Below are 22,556 nucleotides of genomic sequence, written 5' to 3'. Positions count from 1 at the left end.
AGCCTTAATATTCTCTAACTGCTACACATGAACTTTTACCAAGCATTGCCCGAAAATCAAACATATTCACTGTACAGCCCTTGAACACTAGCATAAAGGCTGGTGTTCTTTAGATTATTCCAACACATTGTGATTTCTGATTAAAGGTAGCTACTGAAAGATCAGTGCGCTAAAGAAGACTGAGACATTTTAATAATCAGAGTGAATAATGGGACAATAAAAGCTAGAGTTCCCTGGATGACGAAAGATGGAGAATAAGATGAAACAGAAAAAAAGGGCGATTGACAGATGTCAGATTGATAACACAAGTGAGAACCAGGTTGAATATAGAAAGTTCCGAGGGGAAATGTAAATGGAAATAAGAGAGGGTAAGAGAGAATATAAGAAGAGGCTGGCAGCTAATGTTAGAGGGAATCTAAAAGACTTCCATCAGTATAAAAATAGTAAAAGGATAACCAGAAGAGAGAAGAAGCCAATTAGAAACAAAAAGGGGATCTATGCATGGAGGTGGAGGGCATGGCTGGATTGCTAAATGAATACTTTACATCTGTTTTTATCAAGGAAGAAGATATTGCCAAAGTCAGAGTGAAAGAAGGGGCAGTTGAGATACTGGATGGACTAAAAATTGATAAAGAGGAAGGATTTGAAGGGTTGGCTCCACTTAAAAGTTGATAGGTCACCATGAATGGATGGAATGTATCTGAGAATGTTGAGAGAAGTAAGGATGGGAATTGTGGAAATACTGGCCATAATCTTCCAAATATGAGGCTGGTTCTAGAGGACTGGAGAATTGCAAATTCTCTTGTTTAAAAAAAGAGGATAGACCCAGCAACTACAGGCCAGTAATTTTAACTTTGATGGGAAAGTTTTTTGAAACAATAATCTGGGACAAAATTAACAGTGACTTGAGCAATTGCAAACTCATTAGGGAAAGTCAGTACTGATTTGTTAAAGGTAAATTGTGTTTAACCAACTTGACTGACTATTTTGATTAGGTAACAGATGGGGTTGATGAGGATAACACAGTTGATATGATCTACATGGACTTCCAAAAGACATTTGACAATGTGTCACATATTAGCTTGGCAACAAAATTGAAGCTCATGCAATAAAATGAATAGACATAGCAGGATCCAAAATTGGCTGAGTGACAGGAAACAGGGAATGGTAGCAAATGTTGTTTTTTAGATTTGAGAAAGGTATCTAGAGGGGTTTCCTGTGGTCAGTACTAGGACCACTGCTCTTCTTGACATGTATCAATGAGCTGGACTTGATTGTGTAGGGCATAATTTTATAATGTGCAGGTGGCTTAAACTTATGTATTTTGAACTGAGAGGCAGCTAGTGACTTCGAGAGGACATAGGCTGGTGGAATGGGCAGACACATGGCAGATTAAATTTAATGCAGAGGATGTGTGAAGTGATATATTTTGGTAGGAAGAAAGAGGAGAGGCAATATAAACTAAAAGGTACAATTTTAAAGTGGGTGCAGGAACAGAGATCCCCAGGGTGCACAAACCATTGAAGGTGGCTGGGCAGATTGAAAAACTTATTAAAAAGGCATGGGATCCAGGGCTTTATAAAAAAGGGAAAGAGTACAAGAGCAAGGTGGTTATGTTGAACTTGTATAAAACACTGGTTTGGCCTCAACTGGACTACTGCATTTAATTCTGGCCACTTTAGGAAGGATGTGAAGGCATCACAGAAGGTGCAGAAAAGATTTACGAGAATGGTTCCAGGGATGAGGGACTTCAGTTAAATAGGCAGATTGGAGAAATTAGGGCTGTTCTCCCTGCAGAAGAAAGGGTTCAGCGGAGATATGATACAGGTGCTCAAAATCACGAGGGGTGTAGACAGATTAGATAGTGAAAATCTGTTCCAGTTGGCAGAAGGATCAGGAGTCAAAGGACACTGATTTAAGGTGGGATTCTGGTGGAGGGAGATACAGCAAGGCTTCCAAATGGGAATTTGATAAACACCTGAAGAGAAAAATATTGTAGGGTTATGGGGAAAGGAAGGGAAGTGGAACTGGCTGATTTGCTCTTGCTGAGAGCCAGCATGGACAAGATGGGCCAAATGGTTATAGCACAGGAGGTCAAGTTATGATCCTATGAATACAAGAAACAGTTTTCTAGAGAAGCTTTTATCATTTGTAAATCTATCTTTATACTTCTAATTTTTAAACCTGTACTTAAGCAAATATTTCCCCTTTTTCTTTAAAAAGAAAGGGTTGATCAAGAAAGCATTGAACTTTGATCTGTGCTGAGTTCTCAGTAGCTAGCGAGTATAAGCACTAATCATCGCAATAAATACCAACCTATAAAGGAGAACTGCTAATAGGCTGCTACCAATTCCTACTTAGGATATTAAGAAAATTCAGATCCATCAAAAATCAAGCAACACATGGCACAGCACCACTGAACAGATACTTTGTGTATGTCTTCATTTTAGAAAACACAAAAAAAGGTCCCAAGAATACTTGAAAATAAAGAGGTAAAAGGGAGGGAGGAACTCAAAAAGAGTGTGCGATCTCATCAGAGTGAGAGACATTGGTGAGCTGAGGAAAACTTAAATATCTTTCTAAAAATCTAATACTGTTTGTATTTAACGCTATAGTCTCTTACAACTACTTGTCTCTACCTTACCAGTGGCTGCATATGACTCCTGTGTAGAATCCTGGACAGGTAAGACTGTTTTTGTCACAGAGGATGAGAATGGGTCAAATCTGTTACTGAAACTGCCCAATGCAATGGCAAAACACAGCACCACAATCTGCAACAGCAAGAAATCAAACAATTAGAATAATTGAAGAAAAGATTTATTAATTTTGAGATAATGTAACAGAGGGACTTCAATTAAGTTACTGATTTTAAAAAAAATGACACTTGGAAGTATAGAACAGGTTTCAACTGCTGTCTCAGTTAGACGTGATATTACAATCTACTCTTAATTCATAGTCAGCCAAATTATATGGTTCAACATTTTTTGATAACTAAGTTTCCACTGATATTAAGATTGCTTAGTTCAAATTGTTAGATACATTGGAAAACAAAAGGTGGTTTCAAATTATCAAGAGAAGACTGTAGTTACCTTATTAGATGGTGAGCTATAGTTTGTTATTAACAAGGTTATGAAATGAGACAAGAGGTGGGAAGGGTGTTGGGCACCTAAACATCTAATAATGTTTTAAGAACACAAATATCAGGTAGAAAAACAAAATGGTGGGTCAGCGTGGCTAACAAATGGCACAGCATGACTGAACAATACTTTGTGTCCATCTTCACTGTAGAAGATGCAAAAGAAATTCCCAAGAATACATGAAAATAGAGGTAAAAGGGAGGGAGGAACTCAAAAAGAGTGTGTGATCTCAAGGGAGAGAGAGAGTTTGATGAGCCGAGGAAAACTTAAATATCTTTCTAAATATCTAATATTGCTTGTATTTAATAATTTAAACAATATTTGCAACTAAATGTCAGTCTCATCCAGGGACCTAAGCAGGGAGATAGAAGCTATCCACTGCCAACAGCCGAAATGGTTAATTAAGGAAACTAGCTTGAACTGGTCTTGCTGTACCTTGTTCACCTAGTCTCTTTGTTTAGAACAAATAAATTCAGACATCCTCAGTGTGACCAGCACTGAGTGTGCGACCTCAACAGAGTGTGAAAGTTTGGTGAGCTGAAGGAGTTTGGTGAGAAGGCCATCTGTTTTCTGAGTATCTGATAAGTGGTCAAGGTCTATTCTATTCTTAAAGTTTAAAATATTACTGGTATTTGTGATAAGATTAATAAATATACAAGATAACATAAAAAATAACTGAATGAAATAATTAAGCAATTAAAGTACATAAGCATGGCAGGATAGGTGATGCGTCATGGCTACAGCATGTGGGAGTTCCTGGATATCAGTGCATTCCAGGGCAAACATGTCAACAGTAAGTGTCTGTGGCTTGAGGAGCTTTGGCTGAGTCACTGAGCTGGAGAATGAGCTGCGAACACTGTGACACATCAGGAAGGGAGAAAGTTACCTGGACACTTTACACCAGGAGGGGGGTCACACCATTGGGATAGGGTCCTCTGATTTGGAAGGTGGTCGGGGACAGGAGGGTGTGACTGTAGCTGAGGCAGGTGAGGGGACCCAGAGAGCATGAGTGCAGGAGTATCAGCCTCTGCAACTGTCCTAGCTCTTTCAGCTTGTTTGGATGAGAGTGGGGCTGCAGGGCGGATGAGCTGTCTGACCATGGCACCATGGTACAGGAAATTGTTCAAGTGAGGGAGCATGAAGGAATGTAGTGGTAGGAGGGGACAGTATAGTGAGGGGGACTGACACTGTTCTCTGCAGCAAGCAGCGAGAGTCCAGACGGCTATGTTGCCTGCCCAGTGCCAGGGTTCAGGACATTAGCTCAGGGCTAGAGAAGAACCTGCTGTGGGAGAGGGAGGTCCAGTGGTCGTGGTCTCTGTAGGCATCAATGTAATAGGCAGGATGAGGAAGGAGATTCTGCATAGGCAGTATGAGGACCTAGGCACCAAATTAAGCAGAGCCTCAAAGGTAATAAGTTCTGGATTATTACTTGATCCACATGCAAAGAGGCATAGAACAAAAAAGATTAGAGAAATGAATGCATGGCTCAAAGACTAGTGTGGGAGAAATGGGTTCCAGTTTGTGGGGCACTGGCACCAGAATTGAGGAAAGTGGGATCTGTACTGCTGGGATGGTCTACACCTGTACCATGCTGGGGCTAGTGTCCTCGCAAGTTGCATAACCAGGGAAATAGAGAGGGTATAAACTGAATAGTGGGTGCAAGGGAACAAATTTGGGAAGACGTGGAAAGCCAAAGAGTGGAGACAAGGCAAGGAAGAAATATACTAATATGGGAAATTATAAACAGATCATGACAGGAAGGGACAGAGTACAAATCTAAGGGTAAATCAGATAAGGCTAGATGCTACAAAAATAATAAAAGGACAAACTAAAAGCTCTGTATCTAAATGCACATACTATTAGAAAACAGGCCTTGAATTTTTCGTTTGTCGGAGGTGTGCAGTCGGCAGGCCCAGAAACAGACAGAAAATGGGCCTCCGGCTGCGATGGGCCCCCAACTGTGATTATACGCTGGCCGGCCAATTAACTACCAGCCACTGTGAAATGCGTACTGAGAAATGCTGAGCGCCGCCAGGGAGGAGGCAGGAAAAGGGCAGGCTGAGCAGGGTGGAAGAGTCAATTACTAGGGGACATAGATTTAAGGTGAGAGGAGAAAACTTTAGAGGAGATGTGCGGGGTAAGTTTTTTTACGCAGAGGGTAATGAGAATCTGGAATTCGCTGCCAGAGGAGGTGGTGGAAGCAGGTACGATAGTGGTGTTTAAGAGGCAGCTTGACAAATACATGACTAGAATGGGAATAGAGGGATATGGACCCGGGAAGTGCAAAATGTTTTAGTTTGATGGGCGATATGATCGGCTTGGAGGGCCGAAGGGCCTGTTCCTGTGCTGTACTTTTCTTTGTTCTTTGTTCTAACTGAAGGTGCGGGTGAGCACTTCTAGTGAGCCCCGTGAAGGCAGACAGCTGTCCCAGGGAGCTGCAAACCTCCACAGAATAAACAAAATGACAAAAATGCTGCAAAATATGTCCAAGTAGCACAATGAAGAACCTGAAAGCATACCTCATAAAAAAAAAGTCCCCACGTAACTCCTTTTATTTTATTTCCCCGAGATTTCATCCCAACCTCGATCGAGGTTTGAGCAAAAATGTGAATGCTGCCTGGGATAATGGCCTGTCTGCCAACTGTAAGTATGTATGGGCCACGTAAAATTGCTGTTAATTGCATCATTAATGGGCTTAATTGCTCACTTAATTGTTGTCGCGCGCACCCGCTGAGTGAAATATTGTGCGAGTGCGTGATGATGCTGGGATGCTTGCCCGATATCATCTCGCGCTATTTCATTTGGGTTGGGGTGTAAAATTCTGGCCATGAACAGATAGTGCAAGTAGAAATAAATAAGTACAATCTGATAGTCATTACAGAGACATTACAGGATGACACAGATTGTAACCCCAACATTGAAGGGCACATGTCATTTAGGAAGAATAGGAAGTTAGGAAAAGGTGGAGGGGTGGCTTTGTTAATTAATAATGGCATTAGAACAATAGAGAGGCATGACTTAAGTTCAGGAAACCAGGACGTAGAAGCGGTTTGGATTGAGGTGAGGAATAATAAAGGCAAAAAGTAACTTGCGGGAGTGGTATTCAGGCCCCCTAATTGTAACTACGCAGTAAGGCAGAGTATAAAAGAAGAGATAATGGGAGCTTGTCAAAAAGGTACAGCGATAATCATTGGGGATTTTAATCTACATCTAGACAGGAAAAATCAGATGGGCAAAGGTAACGTAAATGAGGAGTTTGTAGACGTTTTTGAGATAGTCTCTTAGAGCAGAACTTTCGGGAGCCAAAGAGCAGGCAACACTAGATCTGGCATTGAGCAACAAGATGGGATTAATTAATGATCTCATAGCGAAGGCGCCCCTAGGTAACAGCGGCCATATGATGATTGAATTTTACATTTATTTTGATGGAGATGAGTGCGTCCAAGACTAGCATTTTAAATTTAAATAAGGGCAATTAGGAGGACATGAAAGCGGAATTAGCTAAAGTGAACTGGAAATTGAGGTTAAGAGATAGGTCAATAAAGGTTCAGTGGCAGACATTTGAAGGATATTTCAGAATACATAGAATAGATACATTCCAATAAGAAAGAAAGAAAGATTCCAAGAACGTTATTCTCGGAGGGTCCTGAGCCTTTGGAACTCTCTTCCCCAAAAGGTGAAAGAAACAGAGTCTTTGAATATTTTTAAGGCAGAGCTAGACAGATTCTTGATTAACAAGGGTACTAGGCAATAGAAATAGTTTTACTAAGTTATATTTGTATTTGTGGGTGTTAGGAATGAGTTTTAGCTTTAAAGTTCAAGTTTAATTTGTATTTCTGTATCTGGGTGTTAAGAAAGATTAGAGTTTTAGCTTGACTTTAAAAACGTGCTTGCATTTCTAAAGAGGAGTTTTACGGCCCCCAAGGAGAAGTTAAACCAACAACAGTAGAAAACTGGCTGTTGCCTAGCAACAGGGGGCCAACAGCAGCCAGAGAGGCAGGTCCCTCCCACAGACACACACACAAGAGAAACAGCGGTTGTTTTGGAAGCTGTTTGAGTTCAATTGGTTTGAAGACAGCTGTGAAGCAAAAACAGCCTAAGAGGGGACAGATAAGAAGTCCCAAGCTAAGGAAAACCCCACAAATCCAGGGTAGTGGAAGAGGAGAAAGTCCAAAAATGACCTTCTAGTCAAAGGAAGGTCAGGAACCTGGAAAAGGTCCTGTTAAGTGATGTTAAGAATGAGGGGCAGAGAGAAAGGCTCCAAGCTTCAGATTTAAAGAGACAAAAGCTGCAGAAAGCAGATTTAAAGCGAGAACAGCTTGCAAGAGACAAGAAGGTCCAAGGAGACAACTGAAGGTCTGTAACTCTTTGCTATGGGCATGTGAAGCAGTGGTGTATTATTGATGGCTGAGTGAGAGAGACAGAGTGCGTGGAAGACAGCTTGAATGCATGCAGCGATCCAAGGAACAGGAACATCAAAAGGAGAATTTGAAACCCTGGAGGTGAACCCTTGCAGAAGACTATTGAGAGAAAGCGTCAGCTTGGGAGAAGATTCCAAGGCAAGGTCATGAAGAGTGGCGATTGGAAACCCTCGTGTGAAGGATGGAATTCAATAAGCCTGGTTTGCATATGGTGTGACAAGCGTCTGGGGGTAGTTGAGGAGAGATCTACAGCATCTGTTTGATGTGGTACCTGTCACTTGGTTTCAGAGTGTTGTGTGTCTGACCATAAGGTACCATAGGTTTACCTGGACTGGGTACTTACTGTGTGCATTAGAGAATAAGATATCTTCTGTAACTTGTGTTATCCTTACAAATCTGTATACATCTGTAAAGGTACAGTTGTGGGTGAAGGAGTATTGTAATATAGTTAATCTTTTCTTGTTGAATAAGTGTTTTATTCTTTTGTTTAAAGCTCATCAGCTGACCCCTGTGCCTTTGTTCAGTAGCTAAGCTCCACATAACTAAAACAACAAAAGTTAAGACCTGTCAAGCTGGGTTCCACTCCGGGATCAGGCTGGTCCAGGGTTAACCTCAGCTGATGATCATAACAAAGGGGGTGAAAGGTTATCAGGGGTTGGCAGGAATGTGGGATTGAGGTTACAATCAGATCAGCTATGATCTTATTGAATGGCTGAGCAGGCTCAAGGGGCCAGATGGCCCCCTCTTGCTCCTAATTAATCTGTTTGTATGTAAAATCAATCACTGGGGAAACGGTAATAGGAAAGCTATTAGCTAAAAGCTGATAAGTCCCTTAGACCTGATGGCCTGCATCCTAGAGTTTTAAAAAAAGTGGTGGCAGAAGATAGTAGATACATTGATTGTGATATTCCAAAATCCCCTGAATTCTGGAAAGGTTCCAGCAGACTGGGAAATTGTAAATGTTACAACTCTATTCAAGAAAGGAGGGAAACAGAAAGCAGGAAACTATAGACCACTTAGCCTAACATGTCATAGGGAAAATGCTAGAATCCATTATTAAGGTAACAACAGGATAGTTAGAAAATCATAACACAATCAGGCAGTCAGCATGGTTTTGTGAAAGGGAAATTGTGTTTGACTAATTTATTAATGCTCTTTAAGGAAGTGAAAAGCAAGGTGGATAGAGAGGAACTTCAGCAGTTCTGCTGAAGGGTCATGAGAACTCGAAACGTCAACTCTTTTCTTCTCCACCGATGCTGCCAGACCTGCTGAGTTTTTCCAGGTAATTCTGTTTTTGTTTTGAATAGAGAATTGGTTAGATAGGTTAGGAAGCAGCTGTACCTTAGCAGCAGGGCCTTAGTTAGATTGCTACTAAGGACAGTTTTGGACTCTTACTTGAGGATATAATTGCATTAGGTGATGTTCAGAGAAGTGTCACTTGACTAAGTCCTGGGATGAAGGGGTTAACTTATGAGGGAAGGTTGGGTCAATACCCATTGGAGTTTAGAAGAATGAGCGATGGTCTTATTGAAACATATAAAGATCTTGAAGGGACTTGGCAGGGCGGATGCTGAGAGGATGTTTTCCCTTGTAGGGGTGTCTAGAACTAGAGGATACAGTTCAAAAAATAGGGATCTCCCATTTAAGACTGAGATAAAGAGAATTATTATCTTTCAGTCGTTAGCCTGTGGAATTCCCTTACCCAGAGAGCAGAGGACACGGGGTCATTGGTTGAGTATGATAGATTGTTGATTGACAAGGGAGTCAAGGGTTATGAAGGAGCTAAACAGAAAGGTGCAGCCCACAATCAGGTCAGCCATGTTCCTTTGGATGACAGAACAGGTTCAAGGGGCCAAATGCCTACTCCTGCTCCTGATTCTTGTATTCTTGTAACAGAGGGACTTCAATAAACTTACATATTAAAAGAAAGAGGGCACTTCTGAGTACAGAACAGGTTTGAACTCCTGTCTTAGATGTCTATGATGTCCTGTCTGGTTAAAGTCTGTCCTTTATTCAAATTCACCAAAATTCAACATTTTTTGATAACTAAGTTTCCACTGATATTAAGATGGCTTAATTCAAATTGCTAGATACATCTTAGCGGAAAAAATGGCTTCAAATTATCAAGAGAGCTCTAGACGACTTTTAACAAGGTTATAAAATGGGGCAAGAGGTGGGAGGGGTGTTGGGCACCTACATACCTAGTCACATTTTTAAAACATAATTATCAGATGGAAAAACAAATGGTGGGTGGGTCTGGCCAACATGTGGCACAGCACCACCTGCTAGCCAGGGACCTACAACTGCTAATGTTAACATAGCATCTTTCCATTATAAATATTGACAAAAAGGTGACTCAAAGGTATAATCCAGCATAAACTGCCTTTTCTAATGCTGGAGATGTTCAATGATTCTAAGAAAAGTTGTTAGATTTACTAGAATGGTACCAGGTAAGAAAGACTTCAGTTAAGTGGGGAGACTAGAGAAACTGGGGTTGTTCTTAGAACAGAGAAGATTAAGGGGGAATTTAATAGAGATGCTGCAAATTATGAGGGCTTTTGATAGATAAACAAGGAGGAACTGTTTCCCCTGGCAAGAGGTTGGTAACCAGAGAAGAAAGATTTAAAAGAAAGGCTAAAGAACTCAAGGAGATGAGAATTGTTATTCTGCAGCAAGTTGTTGTGGAAAGCACTGACTGAAAGGGTTAGTGAAAGCAGATTCAGTAGTATCTTTCAAAAGGGAGTTGGATGTATACTTGAAAAGGAAAAATCTGCTACAAGGAAAAGGAGAGAGAATATTTGGATAGCTCTTTCAGAGGACTGGCAAAGGCACAAAGAGCCAAATGGCTTCCTTGTGGGCTGTATGATTCAATCTGTGAGCTGTAGTTATCTAAAGTGGAAAAAGCAATTAGGTTATATTAACAGATGGATATAGTTCAAAACTAAATAGGCCATATTATACAAAGCATTATCAGATCCTATTTGAAGTACTGCATGCTGTTTTTGCCACCTAATCACATGATTTCTAGTAATGTCTTTGAGAGGACTAAGAATTCCAGGTATTGGGAATTTTAATAATGAAATAAGATAAAGAAGTTGCAACTGTTTTCCTTGGAAAAAAGAGGAAACTTCAAGTTAATACAAGTTTTCAAATTTTAAGCGAAAATTGAACCAAGCAAATTGTTCATTATGATGAAAGCATTAAGTTTATATTAGGGGGAGAGGCATTGGTTTGGTGATAATCTCACTGGACTAGTAATCCAGAGACCCAGGCTGATGTTCTGGGAACAAGGGTTCAAAACCCCACCAGTAATGGTGACCATGAAACCATTGCTGATCGGTATAAAAACCCAACTGGATTACTAGTGCCTTTTAGGGAAGGAAATCTACCGTCCTTACCTGGTCTGGCCTACATGTGACTCCAGACCCACAGCAATGAAGTTGATTCTTACTTAACTGCCCTCTGAAATGGCCTCACAAGCCACTCAGTTTAAGGGAAATTAGGGATGGGCAATAAATACTGGCCTTGCCAGTGATACCCACATCCCATGAAAGAGTAAACAAAATTTGGAAAGAAAGAATGCATCTAATAATATTAAAGAGTTGCTGTGAACTTTAAAGAGCAAGCTAGTGGGAGGTGGGGCAAGCAAAGGCTAATTAGCCCTGAGAAAAATAGAAATAATTTTGTGGAAGAATGTTAAGAAAACTAATTTATGCTTAAAAAATGCAGATACTTTGCACAGCAGATTGTGTAAATTTTGAATGCCTCCCAAGTCATATTCAGAACTGATCAGGAGGTTGATAGATATAATTTAGATTTCTACAAGGACAATTTAAGTAATCATCAAAAACTCATTTAAAATGCTTGCTTTATAGTTATTTGCTATGTAAGGCAATGTTGGTCCATCAAACAGTCAGGTATCTAGTACTATAGAAATGAGATACCAATAAATGAGGATATGTTACCAAATATTGAACCCACATAATTATCTTGTGTGGCAATATGTTGTTTTAGCATGGATTCTCACCTTATGAGATGACTTTGCAAAGATTATTAAGTAAAGAAAGCATTAGACCCTAGTGGTAGCCATGTCATGCCTCTAAGACAGGCAGAGCAGACACCAGTACTGGAACACAAGTAAAAGCCTCGAATACTGTGCAGAGAACCAAAGAACATCATGCTATCCCATTAAATACAGAAAATGAAGCGAATGCCATTTGCAGAACCTTCACACAGCAAAGATCTGATCAGAGCCAGCAGTTAGGGAAAAACTCCAATAATTCAGGAGGCTCATTTATTTCATAGAACATTAGAGGGAGAAGAGGACACCAACATGATGATTTAAATCTCTGAAAGCTGACCCCATGACCTAACCTTATTCTTCTGTGGAGGATCAGAATGAAGAAGAATTTTCAATTCTTTGCTTCAATTCAATCTATTGACAGCAGAACAACCTTTGTTTTTACCATTAAGCATGTGCTGGTTTGTGTGCTGGCCATCTTGCAGGGTCTGGGCACCTTCCCTGCCACCAGGACCTGGAGTCCCTGAAGCTGCTGGAGCAAGGACCTGAGGAATAAAATATTTTCACCTTATTAGGCAATGACACTAAAGGTTTGTGTATTTTAACCAAACAGATATTATTTTTCCAATTTAGACTTCCCCTTCAAGGTTAACCTGCTGAAAACACAGAAAAGCATGGCGTGGGCATCCACATGAGTGAGGCCAATGCTTCTCCAAGCTAGGCAGACAGGTAGCTTTCTCTTGAGAAGATGGGAAACTGTGTCAGCTTTATGTTAGACAAAGCTGACATTAATCTTAAAAGCTGACAGATGGCAGTACTGAAGGATGAGACCAACAAGGTTAGACTGAGAATGCATAAATTCAAATGTTAAAAAAAGACTTGCATTTATATAGCAGAGGAGGGACTTCCACTTATATGGAAAGATTAGGGAGGCTAGGATTGTTCTCCTTCAAGCAGAGAAAGCTAAGAGGGAATTTTAAGAGGAGAAACAGTTCCCACTGTCAGGAGTGTTGATAACGAGAGGATGCAGATGTAAAATAATTGACAAAAGAACCAGGTCATGGGGTGGGGAGAGAGGAGATATTACTTGCGCAGTTATGACTATGTGGCATTCGCTCTTAAAAGGATGACGGTAGAAGATTCAACAGTAACTTTATAAAAAAAATAAACTGGATATATATTTGAAAAGGGAAAAATTGCAGGATTTTGGGGAAAACCGAAACAGTACAGGACTGATTGAATAATTCTTTTCAAAGAGCCAGCACAGGCACAATGGAACAAATGGCCTTCTGTGCTGTAGGATTCATTAATTCTATCACTGATAGGGAAGAAAGCTGCAGGGCAACTTTGAAGTTGTGATGCTCTGTTAGTCAAAGACAGGCGTTTTCAATTCAACTAAAGTGAATGTTGGTCCATTGGAGGATGAGACTAGGGAGTTAATAGTGGGGAACACAGAAATAGCAGAGACGCTTAATCAATATTTTGCCTCAGTTTTCACGGTAGAGGACACTAGTACCACCCCAATAGTAGGTAGTGCAGAGGGTATAGAAAAGGAGGAGCTTAGAACAATCACCATCACTAGAGAAAAAGTACTGGGCAAACTATTGGGATTAAAGAGTGACAAGTCCCCAGGACCTAATGGCCTACATCCTAGGGTCTTAAAGGAAGTAGCAGCAGAGATAATGGATGCATTGGCTATAATATTCCAAAATTCCCTGGGTTCTGGAAAAGTTCCAGTGGATTGGAAAAATGCTAATATAACGCCTTTATTCAAAAGTTGGGGGGCGTGGGGGGGGTGGGGAGAGGAAGAGACAGAAAGTAGGAAACTATAGACCAGTTAGTTTAACATCTGTCGATGGGAAATTGTTAGAATCCATTATTAAGGAAGTAGTAATGGGGCATTTGGAAAGTCAAAATGCAATCCTTCAGAGTCAGCATGGTTTTATGAAGAGTAAATTGTGTTTGACTAATTTGCTAGAGTTCTTTGAAGAAGTGACAAGCAAAGTGGATAATGGCGATCCTGTAGATGTAAAATATCTGAACTTCCAGAAGGCCTTTGATAAGGTGCCGCACAAAAGATTAATACACAAGATAAGATCACATGGATTTAGGAGTAATATATTATCTTGGATAGAGGATTGGCTAACCAACAGAAAGCAGAGAGTCAGGATAAATGGGTCTTTTTCTGGATGGCAAGCTGTAACTAGTGGGGTGCCACAGGGTTCGGTCCTTGGGCCTCAACTTTTTATAATCTATATTAATGACTTGGTTTCAGAGATAGAAGGTACTATGGCTAAATTTGCAGATGATACCAAAATAGGTGGGAAAGTAAGTTGCAATGAATAAATAAGAAACTTACAAATAGGTATGGACAGGTTAGGTGACTGGGCCAAAATTTGGCAGATGGAGTTTAATGTGGTTAAGTGTGAGGTTATCCATTTTGGTCAGAAGAATAAAAAGATGACATTATTTAAATGGAGAGAAACTTCAGAATGTTTCAGTGCAGAGGGATCTGGGTGTCCTTGTGCATGAATCGCTGAAAACTAGTATGCAGGTACAGCAGGTAATAAGGAAGGCAAATGGAATTTTGGCATTTATTGCTAAAGGAAGAGGGTGTAAAAACAGAGAAGTGTTGTTGCAACTGTACAAGGCATTGGTGAGACCGCACCTGGAGTACAATTTCGGTCCCCTTACTTGAGGAAGGATGTAATTGCACTGGAGGGAAGGTTCACTAGATTGATTCCAGAGATGTGGGACTTGTCTTATGAGGAGAGATTGAGTAGTTTAGGCCTATACTCGCTAGAGTTTAGAAAGATGAGAGGAGATCTAATTGAGGTATAAGATGCTAAAGGGGATAGACAGTAGACGTGGAGTGGATGTTTCCCCTTATGGGGCATTCTAGAAGGGGAGGCCATAGTTTTAGGCTAAGGGTTGGTAGATTTAAATCAGATGAGGAGGAATTACTTTTCTCAAAGGGTCGCGAATCTGTGGAATTCACTACCTCAGAATGCAGTGGATGCTGGGACGCTGAACAAATTTAAGGAGGAGATAGACAGATTTTTAATTAGTAATGGGTTGAAAGGTATGGGAAGAGGGCAGGAAATTGGAGTTGAGGCCGAAATGAGATCAGCCATGATCGTATTGAATGGCGGGGCAGGCTCGAGGGGCTGAAATGCTCCTAATTCTTATGTTATTAGCAGATCGATCCTACAGGGACTTAGACAATTTCAGTAACTAAGATAATGGAAAGGTAGCATTGTTCAACATGTGGGACACATTATCTAGATAGCAAGGCTAGTCAACACACCAGTGTATTAGGACTCTCCAATGATGATGATCTGAAATTTGAAAGCGAGAAAAAAATCTCGACATGTAACAGAGGCACTATTCATCAAACAAATTCCCTACCACAATACAACGTCCATCACCAAGAGTGTTCAGTAACACCACTATTGACTGAGGTGAATGACAAATCTTGACAGACTGAGCTTATGGCAAATGGTGAGGGAACCAACAGGAGGAGGATCTTGTCTCTGCTACCCTTGTATTGGTGGGAGAGACCTTGTCCCTCCTACTTATACAGTCAAGGATATGTGCATTTACAACTGGAGTCCAGATACTTGGCAGTATTGGAAGGAGGGACAACTGCAGTTTTAGTGAAGACAAAGTTTCATCTTAATGCTGGGGCCACCTTTCATCATGTTGTGTGGCAGTTACTAGCATGCTAAATTGAATAGATTCAGGTAAGAAACAGTAGCTCAAAGCTGGTGTCCATGAGGCATCCTGTGGGCCATCAGTAGCAGCAGAATTATATTCCACCGTAATCTGTAACCTCATGGCCTGCACGTCCTTCATTTTTTTTTATTATTATTCGTTCAGGGGATGTAGGTGTCGTTGGCTAGGCCAGCATTTATTGCCCATCCCTAACTGCCCTCATTCAGAAGGCATTTTTTTAAAAAAAAGTCAACCACATTGCTGTGGAGTCACACATAGGCCAGACCAGGTGAGGACAGCAGATTTCCTTCCCTATAGGAGAAATCGTCCCTAAAGAAAGGACATTAGTGAACCAGATGGGTTTTTACAACAATCAGCAATGGTTTCATGGTTATCATGGCCATCTTAATTCCAGATTTTTAAAAATTAAAATTTAACCCTCTGCCGTGGTGAGATTTGAACCCAGGTCCCTAAAGCATTACCCTGGACCTCTGGAATATTAGTCCAGTGATAATACCACTATGCCACTGCTTCCTCTACCATTAACATCAAGCTAAGGGAACAATCTTGGTTCAATGTGCAATGTAGAAGAGCATACCAGGAACATCACCAGGCACAACTAAAAATGAGGTACCAACCTGGTGAAGATACAACAGAGGGTGAGAAACATGTCAAACAGCATGTTACAGACAGAGCTAAGTGATCCCACAACTAACAGATCAGATCTAAGCTCAACGGTTCTACTCACATCCAGTCGTGAATGCTGGTGGACAGTTAAACAACTATTGGGAAGAGGAGGCTCCACGAATATTCCCATCCTCAATGATAGGGGAGTGCAGCATGTCAGTGCAAAAGTCAATGTATTCGCAACGATGTCCAGCCAGAAATGCCAAGTGGATGATCTATCTTAGCCTCCTTCTGAGGTCCCCTGCATCACACATGCCAGCTGTCAGCAAATTTGATTCACTCCATGTGATATCAAGTAATGGCTAAGGCAATGGATACTGCAAAGGCTATGAACCCCAATAACATCCTTATACTCCAGAACTAGCTGCTCCCCAGCCACGCTGTTACAGCTACAACTCTGGCATCTATCCAATTATCAACCATCCTATCATTGACCAGAAACTTAACTAGACCAGCCATATGGTGTGGCACCATGAACAGGCCAGAGGCTGGAAATTCTGCCCAAAAACTGTCCAACATCTACAAAACAAAATCAGGCGTGTGATGGAATACTTTCTACTTGCCTGGATGAGTGCAGCTCCAACAAAACTCAAGAATCTTGTAGGACAGAGCAGCCTGCTTGATTGGCAAGCCCTCCACAATCAGTCAGTCCCTCCATCACTTTGCACAGTGTATACCACCTCCAAGGTGCACTGCAGCAACTCACCAAATCTCCATTGACTACACCATCTAAAAACTTGTGAACTCTACTATCTAGAAGGACGGACAGCAGATATCCATGGGAACATCGCTATCTGCGAGCTCCCCTCCAGGCCACACACAATCTTGGTTTGGAATTACATCATCATTCTTTCAATGTCGCTGGGTTAAAATCCTGGAAATCCGGCCCCTGCAACACTCTTGGTATCCTTACACCACATGGAAAACAGTGGATCTAGAAGGGAGCTCACCACTCCCTTCTCAAGGGCAATTAGGGATGGGCAATTACTACTCTTGCCAGCAATGCTCACATCGCATGAGCAAATGAAAAAAATACAAACAGTAAAAAGTGAAAAATCAAAGCAGTCATCGTTTACTCACTCAGTTTAATCAATCACGAAACCACCAGAGGACCTGTTTCAGACTGAACCCAAACTGCATTTCAGGAATAAGTTTAAGCTCTGGTTCAAATGGCGATTAGACTATAATAAGGGTACAAATGAATATAAAGCAAGGCATTAACACACGGAAGCATTCTTACCTGTTTGCTTTCTCCAAATTTTCCACCTTTTTACGGAGTTCACTGTTTTCATTTGAACAGGATTCCACCCTGGTAAGAAAAAGGTGGGCAGTGATGAAAAATACTGTTGTCAAACTGACTATTTAGGAAAGGGATCGACTGTTCTTTTAAAGTTATTCTGGTATCCAGGAGGGAAATAGGAAATTAAATTTTATCAGTAGACTATTTTTGAGAGAAAGCACATGTATTCCATGAAACATGTTCTTAAAGCAAGTTGGATATACTACTCAATTTATCTTTCTGAAACTGTTGGTTCACTGTCTGGAAGGAGGAACAAAGCTGTGGTTGATGCACTCTTACTTTGGTCGAGTGGTAATACAGTCTACTGCTTGTATCTGATTCACCTCATTTTCCTGGGCCAGGGTTTATTGCATATTCTCACCACCAACAGGTGCCCGTCAGTACAAATTTGGAGAATAGTTGCCATGGATCCAACAATACAGCACCAGAGAAGATGGTAAAGGACTTCAAAGGGGCAGAAATACCCCTAATATTGGAAGGAAGGTTCCCGCTGAAGGCCCTGATGGAGATTGAGACCTTCCACATGCAAGTCTCCCTGAAGCCGCCTGGAGGGGCTGAGGCCTCTGTAAAATGCCTTCATCACCATTGTGGGGCCCACCGTCACCTTCAACATGGTGGCCCTAGGAAGTGGCTGCAACTGGAGCAAAAAGGAGGAAAATGAGCCAGGGCTCCGGGCCATTTATCCCACCATCATTTCCATGTAGTGTGCTTGGGAGGGAGGGCCAGCAGTGGATCTGGCAGGGGTGAAAAATCCGGTTTAGAGCTGTAAGGTGGCAGTGGATCTCAATATCCAAACTTTCTGCTATGCCTTAATATGATTTCTCAGGCAGGGGCATGAAGGAGAAACTTCTCCATGTTATCTATGCTAATGTTATCTATGGGAGCAGGCAGGAAAGTGGAGATGAAGAGGAAGGTCATCCATGATTATGTTGACTGGTGGAACAGGCTCAAGGCACTGTATGGTCCACTCTTGCTCCTAGTTCTTAGTTCTTATGCTCTAATATCTCAGATCGAGACAAGCCATACCTCCAACCTAGCTAAGAAAGACAAGACACACCATTTTAACTGTTCTATTCCCCCAGGCAGAAGAGGCATTGTAACCTATCGGACCCTAGAACTATTGATATGAACTCATTTAAAAATCCACTTTATTTGATTGTTTATGAAAAATTGAAGATTGCTAGGGATATAAGCCACAAGGAAAGAACTTGCCTATAAATAGGATCCTTCACATCATTGTGACATCCAAAGTGGCCAATGAATTACTTTAGAAGTGCAGTCACTCGTGTTATTTCGAAAGATGTCAGCCAATTTGTACACAGAAAGACTGTGTTGCCTGCACACTAGCTGGTACTTTTCTACATTACAGCAAATGAACAAATACAAGATGATTATTTTTAGTGATACTGATTAAGGGTTAGATTAGGACACCATCTGATAGTACCATGAGATTTTTTTTAACATCCATTTGAACAAGCAGACATGGATTGAATAATTCATTCAAAAAACTGCGATCCAGATTTTCACAGATTTGTGAAGTCTGTAGTAGATACTTAGAATTTTAAATTATTTCATTGCAGCATGGTTCCTGAAATCTGCCTACAGTGGATACTGGACAAATTGGTATGGAGGGTGTAAGGTAATGGGTGGGGGCATGGATTGACATGAGTTTGCACCAAGTTGGTATAGGGGCTATAAGGAACCATGGGGATAATTGAGAGGGGGGGGGGGGGGGCATGTGGTGGCATGGGTTAGTATGGAGGGTATGGGTTGGGGCATAGATAATTGGGGGGGTGGGGAGGAGAGGGAGTGAGGGAGCGTGAGACTTAGAGGGCCTAACTTTCAACCGCACAACCGGGATGAAGTCCAAGAGCACTGAGGCGAGCTTTTTAATCAGCCTGTAGCTGCCTCCAAACTGTCTGCAGGAGCAGCAGGCCTGACCCCAGCAAGCACCTGCCAACAATGCCCCACATCCCCAAACAAAGAGCCCATTATCCAGGGTACTTTCCTCCCCTGCTCCCCGAGGTGGGTGTGGCAAGCTGGGAAATTTCCTGATTCTGTGCACCTCCCTTGAGAGTAAAAATCCTGGCCTGTATCTCAGACACCATGTAGCATTCCTTCAGTACTCCACTGAAGTCAGCCTTCAACCCACAACTTTGACTCAAGAGGTGAGAAATTACTCTGAGCAAAACCATAAAAAAGGGCATTAGCTACAAAATTATCAGGATTACTGTGACTTTAAATAATCAGACTTACTTTTTTTCCAGCGTATCCATGTATTCCTTTTTCTTTCTTCTGCTCTCTTGGGCAGAGATCTGCCAACAACATATATTATCACAGTTTGTTTGCTAACTGGGAGAATTTAATTTTGAGAACTTATGATAGACTTTCATGATTTATAATCATTAATACACACTTAAGCTTTACTTAATATTGTACATGTTAAGCTTTCACAAAGAAATAGGAACCAGTTTCATGCCTGGAAATCAGCAGCTGAGGGGCCCAATGACCTACTCCTACTCCAAATTTAAAGGTATATCTAATCTCCTAGTCAAAACATATTTTGAAGTTAGCTTCCATGGGCAGTATTAATTTTCTTCTCACCTTAAAACTTGCACATATATTGTAATAGAAGATGCATTTGACATTCAAAGGCATTACCCTCACTGAATCCCCCACTATCAACATCCTGGGGGTTACCATTGAGCAGAAACTGAGCTGGACTAGCCATAGAAATACTGTGACTAGAAAAGCAGGTCAGAGGCTAGGAATTCTGTGGCAAGTAACTCAGCTTCTGACTCCCCGAAGCCTGACCACCATCTACAAGATATCTTGGATGCTTTGTTTCAGGAGGCGGTCACACCTGGTAGATTAAGTACCTCAAATTCGGTCAGTGTTCAGGGTCAGCAGGGTGTGACTGCAAGTGAGGCAGGTAGAGGGATCCTGTGTTCAGGAACAGAGGAGCCTCAGTTCTTGACCTTGTCCAACAGGTACAAGGTACTTGCTCCATGTGTGGATGAGGAACAGGGCTGTAGGGAGGATGAGCCAGCTGACCACAGCACCGTGGCACAGGAGGCCATTCAAGAGGGGGGACCAAAAAGACAAGTGGTAGTTGTAGGGGATTCTATAATTAGGGGAATTGATAGCTTTCTTTGTAAGCAGGATCGAAAGTCCCGCATGATATGTTGCCAGCCCAGTGCCAGGGTGAGGGACATCTCTGACCGGCTTGAAAGGATATTGGAGAGGGAGGGGGAGGATCCAGTTGTTGTGGTCCACGTCGGGACAAATAACATAGGTAAGACTAGGAAAGAGGACCTGTTTGGGGATTATCAGGAACTAGGAACTAAATTAAAGAACAGGTCCTCAAGGCTTATAATCTCTGGATTACTACCCGAGCCACGTGCAAATTGCCATATGGATGCGAGAATAAGGGAAGTAAACACGTGACTAAAGGAGTGGTGTGGAAAGAGGGGTTCCATTTCGTGGGGCACTGGAATCAATATTGGAACAGGAGGGATCTGTACAGTTGGGACGGTCTCCACCTGAACCGATCTGGGACTAATGTTCTAGCAAAAAGGGTAAATAAGGTGGTCAACAGGACTTTAAACTAGAAAGTGGGGGGGAAGGGAAGGGTAAAACTCCAAGAAGTATGACTAATGGGAGACAAAGTAGCAGGTTAGCATGTGGAGGGGGGTGGATTCAACTTCATGGAAAATTATGAAAAACTGAAAAGAAAGGAGAGCCCAGGAGAGGCTATTAGTAAGTCTCCAGAACACAAAATAGGACAGAGTGTTTGGAAAGGGTTAGGAATCTAACTTCAAGCACATCAGATAAAGGGACGACAATGAGAAAGGGGACGGGAAATACAGGACTGAAGGTGTTGTATCTGAATGCACGCGGTGTACGAAATAAGGTAAATGAGCTTGTGGCACAGATTCAGATTGAAATTGGCAGGTATGATGTGGTGGGCATCACGGAGACATGGCTGCAAGGGGATCAGGACTGGGAGCTAAATATCCAAGGATATACATCCTATTGAAAAGATAGGCAGGTTGGCAGAGGGGGTGGGGTTGCTTTGTTAGTAAGAAATGAAATTGAATCGATAGCAAGAAATGACGTAGGGTCAGATGACGTAGAACCTGTTTGGGTAGAGTTGAGGAACCGCAAAGATAAAAAAACCATAATGGGAATTATGTACAGGTCTCCAAACAGTAGTCAGGATGTGGGGCACAAGATACACACCTTTTCTATCTCCTGGTGTAAGAAAGGCAAGGTTACAGTGATCATGGGGGATTTCAATATGCAGGTAGACTGGGAAAATCAGGTTGGTAGTGGATCCCAAGAAAAGGAATTTGTGGAATGTCTACGAGATGGCTTTTTGGAGCAGCTTGTGGTGTAGCTCACTAGGGAACTGGCAATTCTAGATTTAGTGATGTATAATGAGGCAGATTTGATAAGGGAGTTTAAGGTGAAGGAACCCTTAGGAGGAAGTGACCATAATATGATAAAATTTACCCTGCAATTTGAGAGGAAAAAGCTGGAATCAGATGTAACGGTGTTACAGTTGAATAAAGGCAACTACAGAGGCATGAGGGAGGAGCTGGCCAGAATTGACTGGGAGATGAGCCTAGCAGGAAAGACAGTGGAACAGCAATGGCAGGAGTTTCTGGGAGTAATTTGGGAGACACAGCAAAAATTCATCCCTAGGAAGAAGAAGCATACTAAAGGGAGGACGAGGCAACCATGGCTGACAAGGGAAGTCAGGGACAGCATAAAAGCTAAAGAGAAAGCATACAATGCGGCGAAGAGCAGTGGGAAACCAGGGGATTGGGAAGCCTACAAAGACCAACAGAGGACAACTAAAAAAGAAATAAGGAGGGAGAAGATTAAATATGAGGGTAAACTAGCCAGTGATATAAAAGAAGATTGCAAGAGTTTTTTTTTTTAGATATATGAAGGGTAAGAGAGAGGCAAAAGTGGACATTGGGCTGCTGGAAAAGTAGTAGTGGGGAACAAAGAAATGACGGTGGAACTGAATAGGTATTTTGCGTCAGTCTTCACCGTGGAAGACACGAGTAACATCCCCAAAGTTCAAGAGAGTCAGGGGGCAGAGGTGAGTATGGTGGCCATTACCAAGGAGAAGGTGCTAGGAAAACTGAAAGGTCTGAAGGTGGATAAAACACCTGGGCCAGATGGATTACATCCCAGAGTTCTGAAGGAGATAGCTGAAGAGATAGTGGAGGCATTAGTGATGATCTTTCAGGAATCACTCGAGT

The 22,556-nt window shown here is 41.8% G+C and overlaps 1 protein-coding gene across 2 annotated transcripts in view; it reads right to left on the bottom strand.

Annotated features, from left to right (window-relative positions):
- creb3l2 (cAMP responsive element binding protein 3-like 2) overlaps positions 1-22,556 on the bottom strand; it is a 98,249-nt gene that overhangs the window by 16,347 nt on the left and 59,346 nt on the right. For both annotated transcript variants that reach the window (XM_041215855.1, XM_041215856.1), the window contains exons 7-10: positions 19,537-19,595; positions 17,221-17,289; positions 12,025-12,124; positions 2,645-2,771 (exon numbers count right to left, since the gene is read on the bottom strand). In XM_041215855.1, coding sequence (XP_041071789.1) covers positions 2,645-2,771; positions 12,025-12,124; positions 17,221-17,289; positions 19,537-19,595 — 355 coding nt within the window. The remainder of the gene's footprint in view (positions 1-2,644; positions 2,772-12,024; positions 12,125-17,220; positions 17,290-19,536; positions 19,596-22,556) is intronic.

This window comes from Carcharodon carcharias, chromosome 21 (assembly GCF_017639515.1).
Source record: "Carcharodon carcharias isolate sCarCar2 chromosome 21, sCarCar2.pri, whole genome shotgun sequence".
In the NCBI taxonomy this organism is placed as follows: Eukaryota; Metazoa; Chordata; class Chondrichthyes; order Lamniformes; family Lamnidae; genus Carcharodon; species Carcharodon carcharias.
The sequence above is the reverse complement of the archived record's forward strand: the minus strand, read 5'-3'. Positions and strand labels throughout refer to the sequence as shown.